The 13,580-nt window shown below is 40.3% G+C and overlaps 1 protein-coding gene across 4 annotated transcripts in view; it reads right to left on the minus strand.

The window, feature by feature from the left end:
• LOC143887750 (U-box domain-containing protein 43-like) overlaps window positions 1-13,580 on the minus strand; it is a 59,754-nt gene that overhangs the window by 19,597 nt on the left and 26,577 nt on the right. For all 4 annotated transcript variants that reach the window (XM_077391923.1, XM_077391921.1, XM_077391922.1 and 1 more), the window contains one exon: window positions 6,284-6,602. In XM_077391923.1, coding sequence (XP_077248038.1) covers window positions 6,284-6,602 — 319 coding nt within the window. The remainder of the gene's footprint in view (window positions 1-6,283; window positions 6,603-13,580) is intronic.

Here is a 13,580-nt window from a genome sequence, read left to right on the forward strand (position 1 = left end):
AGTACCCCCAATTCGCCCGAGTGCGAACACTTGGTCTCTTATGCCATTTATTATTAACCTCGAAGAGTTTTTGGGCAAAATCATGTGAAATGGGAACAAAATATCCCCGGGAAGACGTCTACCTAATCATGCATGACCAGGGGATAAAATAATAAGCACACACAAAATAAAATAAAAGATGTCACCTAATGATAACTAGGTTATGAGTGACATACCTAACTGGTGTCTAAGTTCTGATGTGCAAACACATGCAAGCTATAACTAAAGGTATAAGATCAGTACAAGAAAGTAAGAAAACACAACAAAATATACAATATAACAACACCACAAATCCTAAGACTCTAAAACGATTTAGCCCGAGTCCTCGGATGGTCTGATATTCATCCAAAGAAGCCTACGTATCCCCGCCTCCACGAGAATCAAGGCAACGTAGTTCTTCGCGCCTATTCTAAGCTATGATGCCTAAGACACTTAGACCTCTATCTTAGACTCGATCTAAAAGACCGGACTAGTTATTAAAGCTTCTTGAACGATTATTTAAATTCCAGTGAATTGTAGATTTTAGGACACCCTATATGCCCTAACTAAATGCAGGTTAGCCCTAAGCTAATGCAGGTGGTTCCTACAACCTATGTGTAACTAGGCTGTATTTCCTAAGGAAAACAAAGGGTTGACTAACGCATCCTATTCTAGTCATCAGTCGGCGATGTGAATCGCCCACTGACCGGACGGAGGCGAAACAGACTCCTAACTCTAACACAAACACAAACACAAACAAAACACACAACCATCAAACAACACACTAAGGACGAAACTCTTAACCCTAAAACAAACGTAAACAAGCACATAACAAATCAAAGACTAAAACCAAACACAAACCTCTAACTCTAAAACTCTCCTTCTAGGACAAAGTCCTAACTCTAGAGGAAGATTTTTCGAAAACAGGTTTACGAAATATTTTTGTATTTTTTTAAAGAGTTTGAATGATTTATTTACAAAGGTTTGGCTGGACCTGGGATAAGAATCCCAAGCTGCACTACGTACCTCGTGAAAGAGGATCAAGCCAACGTAGTTCGAAACGAACTCTCAAACTACGCTTCTAAAAGAAACACTTTAGATTTTATTTTTTTAAGGTTTTTCAAATGTTTTTTGAAATGCTTTTATATTTTTGACGATTAAAAAGTGCGTTAACACCCTTCAGCTAAAGGGGATCCGATAGAAGAGCCTCCTTACCCACCATATCGCGGTAGAGTAATTTAGAGGGAAACGGGATCCCTAAAGCCTAGGGGAAAAGAAAACAAAAGAGGGAACTAAAATCCCCAAAGAAAAGAACAATCTCAAAGAGACGAAAACAAAACTAACGAGCCCTAATCAATCTCCAAAGGAGGCGATATCTAACCCGCGAGGGAAAACCCTAAATAAACGATAGATGAGAAGCTTCCTAAACAAAAGGGGACCGACAAAAACTCTATAAGAAAATCTATTAAACGACCAGTCACTTAGGAACGGTCCTAACTGACTAAACACTCTAAGAGGAGAGAATCCCTTAACCTGCGAAAACTCTAAGGCAGGAAGGGAAGAGATTGGCTCAAGAAACGTTCCATCGTCGCCGAAACCCGACAAGATGCGCTCCCAAGATCGATGGAATCTTAAACCTCGAAAAGGATCCCGAGGAACGTGCAAAGAATAGTCCCGGAAAGAAAGGAAACCCCTCAAGCCCTACGAACACCCTAAGATGGGAAAAAATGATAAGAAGGGCAAGGGGTTGGCTCAAGAAATATTCCGTCATCGCCGAAACCCGACAAGATGCGCTCCCAAGATCGATGGAATCTTAAACCTCGAAAAGGATCCCGAGGAACGTGCAAAGAATAGTCCCGGAAAGAAAGGAAACCCCTCAAGCCCTACGAACACCCTAAGATGGGAAAAAATGATAAGAAGGGCAAGGGGTTGGCTCAAGAAATATTCCGTCATCGCCGAACCCGACAAAGTGTTTCCAAAATCGAGAGAATCCCGCAACTCAAAAGGATCCCGAGGAACGCGCAAAGAGTAGACCCGAAGAAAGGAAGTAAATCATGGATGACAGGGGTGATCCCGAATAAAAGGAACAGAACGCGAACGGAGAAGATGATCTTAAAACTTTGGCGAACATATCTTCAAGCATACATGCACCAGACTCTGAGAACGTTAAGACACTCAACGACTACATCAAGATAACATATCTAAGCTCAAAACCCTGAGGGCTAAATTGTTTGGAAACTAAGCATAAACTTGCATAGACCAAGCACAATTGATTCACTCCTGAGCATAGCATTCTCAGACATAACAATTGCTAAAGTATGATTTGAAAATCAACTCCATCAGAGGACCAAAATCACAGCCATATCACTCAACAAATCAGCTATCATGCAATCACAGATGTAATTTTAAGAAGATTTATCAATCAGATCTAGAAATTTTGCAAGGAAATGACCAACCTAACTGTAACAATATCAAACTTGAATAAACCCAAGAATGTTCTAAGGAAGAAAAAGAAAAAACAATGGGATCAAATAATTTCTACTCCCGCACCCTCGACATGGGGTAAAGAAACGAGATCAAATAAAGCACACAATCAAACCCTCAACATGGGGTCTCCTGTGAAATCAGATGGTACTCATACCCTCGACATGGAGTAGAGCGATCATCTGATTTCCTACATCCATTGAGCACACATAACTTCCCAATCCATCTCCAACACAATTTACACCATATTACGTCCACATTTATGAACTGATACCCTACTTTTGATAGGGTAAAGCTAGCCATCACAAGCATTTTAGCAATACAAGAAGGCTTAGAAATGTTACCTGAATGATAGAGATGACCAAGAGAAAAGATGCTTGAAGAGTGAATTTAGTGCCAAGGAGCCCACCGGCGAAGGAAATCTTCGGGATTTAAGTCCCAATTGCTCAGATCGAGATTTGGAAGGGATGAATCTGAAGAAGGGTAGAAGATGGGATGAGGGTAAAATCGAAGTGGGTTTGGGAGGTGGAAATGGTGGAGATGGACGGAGGTGATCGGAGGTGGTCAGAGGTGGTGAGGGTTGGAGATGAGAGGATGACCGGATTTATTGGTGGTTGGTGAGCGGCAGAAACGGTTGCAATGGGAAATGGGTTTGGCCGAAAATGGCTTTGGGTTGCCGAGGGCTTTGCCGGGTTCCGGCAAACCCACCGGAGAAAAAGAAGAAGGAGAATGAGAAAAGGATGGTGCTCGGTTGGTGGAGAAGAAGGTGGAGGGGAGAAAAAGATGCGTTTGGATGGGAGATAAGAATGGAAGAGGGATAAAAGAAACAGGGGAGGTTGATTTGGGTAGAGATGGGAATGGGGGAAATTAAGAAGAGGGCTTGCAGACATGGGTTTGAGGTGGGTTTTAATGGCTAAAAATGGTGTGGAAATGGGATTTGGGGAAGATGGAGAGGTGATGGTGCTCCGATTGGGTTGCCGGTGGCTGTGAAAAATCATGATAGAAGTGGGTTTTGGGTGGAGCTGGGCGGAAATGGAGAGGGGAAGATGATGAGATGGGTTTGCTGAAATGGGTTGAAGATGGTGGTTGTGGGGTGTAGAGGAGTTGGGATCGGTGAAGTTCCGGTGGAGAAGAAGATAATGGAGTAGGTGGTGGTGCTAAACGGCGGCGATGAGGAGGCCGGATTGAATGGCAATCGATCGGATTCTGGCAAGATTGCCGGAATCAATGGATTTGCAGAAAAGAGGCGGGGATGGTGGAGGTGAGCGGCGGCTAGTGATACGGAGATGATCTTGCCGGAGGAGATGGCAGGGGAAGCGGTTAGAGATGATGGGAAAAGGTGTGGAAGAAGAAGATGGTGGTCGGAGGTGGTCTTGGGATTTTTTTTTATTTTTTTATTTTTGCAATCTCTCCCCTTATCTCTCTGCCTCTCTTCCTTCAACGAAAAAAATCCTCCCTCCAAACCCTAATTCGCTGGGCTTTTAGAAGAAAAAGTGATATTTTCTGCTCCCCATTTCTTCCCTAGACAGCCGCTTGCGAGTGCACTTACAATAATTTTTATCCTAGTAGGGGGGGCCAAGTTAAAAGAAAAAGGAAAATTTTTATGAAAAATATCTTCTCTTCATTTGATCTTCACCCTTCAAATTTTCTCTTATATTCAATGGCTGGGATTGAAAGAAGACTAACCACCTAGGAAGCTTCCTAAGATTCCCCCTAACTGATTTTGTTACACACTAATCCGTATACCCCCGTATCTCCCTGGACAACCCATTATGGCAAATTTAAACTGGCTTTTTAGGTTCCAGAGCACCCCCTTTTTAGGCTAAATCGCTACCCTTCTGAACTTGCCCCACGACACCGCCCTAGCGAACGTGCACGGATCTTGACAAAATTTCACAGGGACCTTGGTGGGACCCTAAGCTAGCCCGGAGTGTAATTTGGGGTCCATACACACTGATTTGAAAAAGTTATCCACAAAACAAGGAGGTGCAGGGCACGGTCAAAATGGGGTGTCTACATCTATCAAATACTTGTTGGATGGGACAGTTGAGCACTGCAAGGCGCGTTTAATTGCGAAGGGGTATACGTAGACCTTTGGAATCGACTATACTGAGATTGTCTCTCCTATCGCCAAAATTCCAACTGTTTGCGTGCTGATTTCCTTGGCTGTGAATCATGGTTGGCCTCTCTATCAGATAGATGTGAAAAACGCCTTTCTTCATGGGGACCTCATTGAGGAGGTGTACATGGAGCAACCTCCTAGGTATGTTGCTCAGGGGGGGGAGGTCCTCCTCAGTTTGTTGCTTGTGCAAATCTCTCTGTGGCTTGAAGCAATCCCTTAGAGCAAGGTTTGGGAGATTCAGTGATGTTGTTATGCGGTTTGGTATGAAACAATGTGCAGTTGATCCCTCGGTCTTTAGCCATCAGTCTAATGTTAGATGTGTTTTTCTGATAGTATACGTGGATGATAGTATCATTACTGGGAGTGACTCAGTGGGCATACAAAAGTTGAAGTCTTTCTTGCAGAGAGAGTTTTCCACCAAAGATCTGTGTCGCCTAGGTATTTTCTTGGGATTGAGGTAGCTTATTCCAGCAGAGGCTTTTCCCTCCCACAAAGAAAGTATGTATTGGACAAACTAGATGCGACAGGTTCACTTGGGGTGAAACCTGCCGCTGTGCCCATGGACCCAAATGTAAAACTTCATCCAGAGGAGGGAGACTTGTTGGTTGACCCTGACAGATACAGGAGATTGGTTGGCAAGCTTATATTTCTCATAGTCACTCGTCCAGACATCTCATTTGTTGTAGGGGTAGTCAGCCAGTATATGAGCCAACCACGTACCTCTCATTAGGCGGCGGTACGTTAAATTATCGGGTACTTGAAAGGTGCTCCAGGAAGAGGTTTACTACTTAAGAAGCATGGTCATGACAAGATAGTAGGGTTGACTGATGCATATTGGGCAGGATCTCTGGTAGATAGGAGATCAACCACTAGATATTGTACCTTTGTAGGAGGTAACTTGGTGTCATGGTGAAGCAAGAAACAAGATGTCATCGCCAAATCCAGCGCAGAAGCCTAGTACAGGGCCATGGCACACACCAATGGAGAACTCATCTGGTTGTACTTCCTTCTATTAGAGATTGGTCTCGCTCCCTCCTCTCCTTCTCAATTATATTGTGATAATAAGGATGCAATTCACATTACTTCAAATCTAGTTTTTAATGACCGGGCCAAACATATTGAGGTGGATTGTCATTTCATCCGCCAGAGAATCCAGAAGGGAGGGATATGCACCGTTTTTACTATATCAGCAGATCAACTGGCTAATATATTTACCAAGCCATTAAGCAAGGCTAAGTTGAGTGACATTTGTAACAAGCTAGGAATGTATGATATATAAATTCCACTGAACCAGCTTGAGGGGGAGTGTTAGAAGGTATTTATGTGCCTAAGGGCACTTTAGTCTTTGTACCCTTTTTTTCCTAATTTGAATACACAAGTGAGGGGGCGTAACTCTCCAACTCATTCTTTTCTCTCATCCTCTCATCTCTTCTAACAAAAAAAAAATGATCAGGTTAAGAGATTAGTTTTAAAATGAGATTAATGAGAAAGAAGCTAAGGAATCAAAAAGAAAGAAATCAAACAGAAGACCAAGTCTGAATTAGAGCTGCATTTTTATCCTAATGAAAACCATAATAATCCTGCAAAAAATGGAAGATTAAAAAGTCAACGGTAAAACCTGTAAAAAGATGATAGACTAGATCTTGATAGAAAGATAACCTTGAGAGAGGCGATTGATAAGCGGTCTATACCAGGTGGCAGCAGCCGCACAGGAAATGTTATCATCATCATCATCGCAAAGTTTCAATAGGATTGCCTCTGCCTTCTCTGCTGATTCTACTATTGTACCATTTAAAAGCGTAACAAGGAAAAGAATGGCATTATTTTGTTGACTAAGTTTCCGGCAAACAGACAAATTCCAGCCAGAACTGTCTTGCAACAGCTCAAAGAGCAACTCCACAGCAGCCTTTGATATGTTTGGGTCACGTACTAGGCAGCGAACTACTTGATCAACTCCCCCAGAGTCAACCACTCTATCCTGTACAATTGATATAACATGTTTGGATTCAGCTGAAACTTAGAACATAGGGAAGATCTCTTTTTCTTTTTTTAGTAATCAACATAATAAAAGATCTCACAGTTTGAGGGAAAAGGTTTAAATTTGAACATATGGAAAGCATGAGAATAATTTTCCTGAAATATTACATATGAAACAGGCTAAGTTTTTTGTAAAATGTTAGAATGTCCCCTCAATTCTGTCCAACTTTCAATTTGTAAATTGATATAATTCATATCTTTATCCAGTACCAATTGTGAGATTCACACGACAATGCATGAATGCATATACACAATATATAGATATTACATATTCAAACAACGAGGATATTAAAAATTTACAATGATTTCTAAAGTTCCATTTGAACTTCAATTCTTTTGCATCCATTGAAAAATAAAAAACCATACAAGCTAGTTTAGATCCACTTGATCACCATCTGCATCTTCTCCAACAGAGTAAAAAATTTACAATGTTTGAGAAGCTAAGTGATGAATCTCATGTTTTAAACAATAGGTCATCTACATGTGAGGCCAACAGGAAAATGTTAGGGGGAAGCTTTCGTTGGTCAAAGATGATTTCAGCAGTTCATTGTGTTCCCTAAGCTAATTTCACACAATTACCGTTGCCTAGGGCTTGATCATGGAGAAAAAATGATGAGTAGAAGAGAAGGGGGAAATCTTGACAGGAGAAGAAATCATATCTCACTCCCACGTGTAGACACACAGACACACACATTTACAATATAAAATGACTGGAATAAAAAACCCTTGCACAAAGTCAGGATTATGTGTCCATGGAAGCTTCATGGGGTCCCCATCTCCTTTGGGAGCTTCGACATATTCCGGAGGGAAGGAGTACCATCAAGGTGACAAAGAATCCCTTGGCCGCAAGCATTGGTTAATATTTGGACTTTCCAAAGATAAAATTATCATTAGAGTTTAGAGAGCGTAATTGGCACACATTGCAGTAGAAGGGCTTAGAGAAGAAGCGGATGTCATTATAAAGCAAATAAAGAAAGATAGGGAAGAGAAGGAAAATTCCAGTAAGTAGAGAAGGGGAGGGATTCAAAAATGAAGAAAAAAGGTTTCAGGAATGATGAATTATGATTTTGAAAGTTGAGGGTGAGAATAGTAGTTATGAAAATGAGGTTTGAAGAAGCAAACATAGACAGGTGAAATAGGTGAGAGTGATAGATTAACGATAGGTTTCAAAAACAGGGGAAGTAGTATTTTGGAAAAGAAAAGGAGGTAGAGAACTATGAATTGGAAATAAGGTTTGATAAGGAAATTAGAGGGGAATAGATACGAGAGAAAATTAATGAGAAATAGGGTTTATAAATGAGTGAAGGGAAAATGGGGTTTAGATGAAGAATGAAAATTAGGTTTGTCAAATGGAATGTATAAGAGGAGAGAACAAGGAGATGAGTTAGGGTTTGAAGGAGAAACAAGAGAAAGATGAAAAAAGAAATACCTAGCAGTAAGAGATAAAATGAAAGGAATCACAAGAAAAAGGAAAGATTTACTTTTGGAACAGATATGATACTTTTGGTTTTATATGCTTGCAACCTTGCATTGGTACAAAGTAAACCCCAGGAAATTTGTAGAAAGCTAAGGAGAGAAGAAAAGTAGAAGTCCCTCAAGGATGATTTCATTCATCAACAGAAGAATCAATAGACTGACGTTTATATAGACCACACTAAAATACTAAATTGCCAGAATACCCTTAATACGAATGTAGATTCTAACATAAGCACATGTTTACTGGAAAACAATGCCTAACAATTATTTGTTTTTTCATAGGCTATATTATCCCATCACCTTATTGTGATCTCCGGGTGTCCTCCTCTGCTTTCCCTCCAGCACTAACTATACCCATTCTTACTTGGCACTTCTCCCATATCATGAAAAAACAAATTGCAACCAGTTGTAGCTAAATATAATGCCAAAGTCAAGCTTTGCACTATGTGCTCTCCTTTTAGTGAAGTTGTGTGGCTATGCACACTTCAACAATTCTACAAAACTAGCTGCAACTGATTACAATCTCAAAAGGGAAATGTCTAGATCACTGTTTTATTTCCCTTCCTCCACATAGCATGCTAACTTTTTTCACCAAGATTGTGACTCAAGAATTTCATATTCTTAGCTGGAAGGAATCTTCTCACAATCTGTATGGAATAGCAAGATCTTATCCCCTAGGGTCTACTTGTAGTTTTCTCTTTATCCTCTACTAAGTTATATCCTCCATAAAGTTATGACAGTTAATAAAATGAAAGATGCTCTGTGTGAATAAATTTTGAGCATGTGAATTATGTAAACAAAACATAAAATAAATGCACAATATATATAATAATTTCCACTTCAGTGGAGTTTTCATTAATTTGATTTTTTGGGATACATGTCTCCATCCATCTAGATTAATCAGTAATTATAGGAGTCCAAACGAGCTGAGTTTTCGTGTTTCGGTCATAACGCTTAGGCGGTTCTTGCATCTCTAATTTTCTCAGAGAAACCTTTAATTTATGACAAGTCCTATTGAAGCATTTGGATGATTTTGAATATGGTTTGTGTTTGCTGATTTTCATCTTCTAGTGCAGGAAGAATTTTGGGAGAATGGTAGGTCAATTGTTGGACTTCATCCCTTAGGAAATCAATTTGCTCTTAGGAATCATTAAATCCCATAAATTATTGTTCTGGTATAATATGTAAATTATTAGGAAGTAGACAAGCAGGTCACTAGGAAGAAGCACTTTTCCTTCAAGATCAATAGGCTTTGGGTGATTTCTCTGTTCTACAAAGTTCTTGTTACTAATGCAAAGTGTCTTAGGAAGATAAAAAACCGATGGATGGACTCCACCCTCTGAGCACCATAATTTTTTCCCTGTAATATCTTGTAAGATAATTCAAATACCATAGTTCGCATCTTATCATTGCAACATAGAGGGGGACAACAGTCAGGTATAGAGGAACCGGTCCCCTTCCCTATCATCCATGATAATATCAAATGAGAGACCACTTGAGAAGTTCTATGGCTACTAGATCCATGGCATCTCATATCTTTGTGAACAACCCTTGAGGAAATAGACATAAAAAATATATAATGAAGAAAATTGAACGGAAGATAAATGAAAGATAAAATAGACCCGTTGTCTTCTTCTCTTCAATCCTTTCTTTATGTGTTGATTGTTCTTTTTCTTTTGTATGTGTATATATATTTTATCAATGGAGTCCAACCACTTACATCCATTGAGCAACCTTCTAGAGAGGAGTGGCTGGTCAAATGACTCTCCCTGATATCCCAGATGATGCCATGTCTCTAGAGGGGTAACTTTTGGAGGACACATTGCAGGGCATACCAGTTCTTTAGCTTCCCATGACTCTATGTTCAGTCTATTGGATGAGACATGTGGCAAAAGTAGTTATAACTGCTGTTTGGATTAATTTTCAAAAAAAACAAATTGCTGTTTGGAGGTGAAAATGGCTTAAATTATGTCCAATACACATTTAGACCCACCCAAGCCTCAGTTGTTTTGTCTTGAAAAGATGGGGGCCCACGGGGAGTAACTTCCTTCTTGATTCGTGCTTTTGATAGGTTGGTCCAATCATGCTTTTCTAGGCTTTTATAGCAGTTAAACCGCATGTTTATAGGCATGAATAAAAAATTTGGGCCTCAAAGGGCATATCTAGGTTCCACCATCAAATAACGAACTCCATCATGCAATAACGAATTCAGTGGAATTAAAGGCTTCATTGTGAAATAATGAAGCTTAAAGCAGAATAACTGGCCCCAACAAAAAATTGTGAAGCCAGCCGACGAATAATGAATTCCACCTTGAAATAATCAAGGCCACAACAGAGTAGAAGACTACATCGTGAAATAATGAAGCTCGCAAAGAAAAAATGGCTCGACAATGAATGATGAAGCTCGTCAAGGTAATATGATCCACTATGAAATAATGAAGCAAACCATGGAATAGCGGGCATCACTATGAAATAATGAAGGTAACTGAAATAACAAGCCACCTTTAAATAATGAAGGAAGCCCATGATGGAATAACGAACTTCCATGGTTTGAAATAGTGAAAGCCCACCATACTCCCTTCTGGCAGCAGCAGTAGGTTTCCAGGTTTTCTTCTTGCTAGATATATAGGTGTATAAAACCTTATGCACCAGAAACATGGCCAGGACAAGGACAAAGAGTTGGATGAAAGAAGTGTCATGTGGCTAGGGTAAGAGGGGTGGAAGGAGGTGAGTGGATGGGTGATGGATAACAACAATCTAATAATTAATAATATCTAATACCTTACATAAAATGCAGCCACCAACAATATTGATTATTAGAGTGTTGACCGTACATCTACTCCTAAGACCCACATTGGAGCAACCCACGATTGGAATTGCAAGGTCCACTGAGAAATAATGAAGCCTGCCCAAAATAATGGGATCCAAAACTGAAGTAAAACCTACTAAGGAATAACACGCTTCATCATGAAACAATAAAGCCCACTAAAGAAAATGGGCTCCATTGCGAAATAATGAAGTGCACCGACAGAACAATGAAGCCGGCAATAGAATAACAGGCTCCACCATGAAAGAATGTGGAAGCCCATTAGGCTTCCACATAGAAATATGAAGCAAAACACAGATAAGCCACACATGCCTATGGAATGTGAAAGTCTACTATAGGAGAGTACACATAGGCCCAAGGCCCATATCTCAGTTGCCTTCCTCCACTAGGGAATTGACGTGGCCACTACTTTTGGCTGAAAGTTAAAAATTAGAAAGTGTCCAAAGAATCCAATATGTACATGAAGTGGGTATAAATAGATTTTCTTTATTTAGTTATTTGTTTCCTTCTAGCGATTAGGTAGTTTTAGACAAATATGGCTTATTGCCTTTCCTTATAATTTGAGTCCATGTAGATTTAGATATTTAGTTCAATTTGGAATAGAAGTTAGAGTCTAATTTAGGAATTGGCTTCAAATAATTTTAGAAAGCAGGGATTTACTTGGAGAAGAAGTTAGTGTTTTTATAAAAGCCTATGTGCAAGGGTTGTTGCACAGATCATGCTTGTTTTATGGAATAAAGAAATTTTCTTCTTTCTTGGTAGAAAAAGTTGTTTATCTCATTCTTCATGGATTTGAATAATAGCTCTTCGTGGAATCAACGAAAGGCGCCTTTCGTTGATTCGAAGGTTTATTCCGATCGGTGTTGACATTGATCAACCTCAACTCGTTCTTCGCGCTTCCGGCTACGCCAAGTGGTATCAAAGCCCTGCTACGTTCCATACATGACTTCCCACAGAGAATGAGAAAATCAAGAAACCGTGACGGTGGAGATATTTAACACTCTTCAGGCTATCGTTAATCATATAGCGGAGCAATTGGCATGGTTAAATCCTATTAAGCGCGAGCAACCCCAAATCGACGACGATGATCGACGATGGCACGCTCAAGCTCTACGTCGAGTTCCACGCCCCGACCCTAGAGTTACATATTTTCTCGAAGATGATTACTCTAGCGAGGAGGAATTCGATGACATCATCCATCCAAGGTATGACCGTGTTCGCACTTCACAATCCGCGGCTCGTGATCGCGAGTATCGTATTAAGGTGGATTTGCCTGAGTTTAATGGTCAACTCCACATCGAAAATTTTCTTGATTGGCTTGCGACGATCAAGAGATTTTTTTATTACATGGAAGTTCTCGAGGAGTAAAAGACAAAACTTGTCGCCATCAAACTTAAGGGAAGTGCTTCGGCATGGTGGGAGCAACTACAACTCTCAAGTACAAGGATGGGGAAGCGACCAATCCGAACATAAGCACGGATGCGTCAAGTCCTTTGTGAGAGGTTTCTACCCATTGATTATGATCATATGAATTTTTACATGAGTCAAGCCATCGTAGAGACACCGCAAACGACGAAAGTTAAGGTGACTTTGGATCTTCATGTTGGAGCAAGCAAGTCGGCAAAGGCATTTCCAACACAAGGAAGAGGATGTGGAGACGTTCTTTCTACTTCGGCAACGAACAAAGTCCCATGTCATGATTCGTACAAGTCACAGTTCGAGCAACGGACCATGTGCTACAAGTGCAACCAATTGGATCACAAATCCGATCAGTGTCCCCAAGGTGGTCGGCGTACTACACATCTAGCCATTGGTGAAGAGCTTGAAGATGATGATCAGAAGCAGTGTGATATAGAGGAGCAAAATACGGAAGAAGACGTCATTCCTAACATTTGTGCTTCCGAGCAATACTTAGAGATGCATCAAGTTGTGTGTCCATCAAAAGTAGTGGAGGACCCCAAGCCCTTTCAATTGGAGCAACAATTATGTTTGACACTAAATGGACCCCTTGTCAAATCAAAGGAGGAGGAGAAGAAGCAGCAGATATCCAAAGGTGTCAAAAAAAAAAGAAGCTCATCGAGTCCAAATCTAAGTACAATGCCGAAAGGGCCAAGCATCAATGTAGTAAGGTCTTTGAAGTTGGAGATTCTATAATGACATCACCAATGAACTCGAGGTCGAGTTCTCTTCAAGTGGAGGGCAATGACGTGGCCACTACTTTTGGCTGCAAAGTTAAAAATTAGAAAGTGTCCCAAGAATCCAATACGTACATGAAGTGGGTATAAATATTAGTTTTAGACAAATATGGCTTGTTGCCTTTCTTATAATTTGAGTCCATGTAGATTTAGAAATTTAGTTCAATTAGGAATAGAAATTAGAGTCTAGTTTAGGAATTGGCTTCAAATAATTTTAGAAATTAGGGATTTACTTGGAGAAGAAGTTAGTGTTTTTATAAAAGCCTGTGTGCAAGGGTTGTTGCACAGATCATGCTTGTTTTATGAAATAAAGAAATTTTCTTCTTTCTTGGTAGAGAAAGTTGTTTATCTCGTTCCTCGTGGATTCGAAGAATAGTTCTTTGTGGATTCGACGAGCGCCCTTCGTGGATTCGAAGTTTTA

This window comes from Tasmannia lanceolata, unplaced genomic scaffold (genome assembly GCF_043159265.1).
Source record: "Tasmannia lanceolata isolate RefF3 unplaced genomic scaffold, GAP_Taslan_0.1 ptg000012l, whole genome shotgun sequence".
NCBI lineage: Eukaryota > Viridiplantae > Streptophyta > Magnoliopsida > Canellales > Winteraceae > Tasmannia > Tasmannia lanceolata.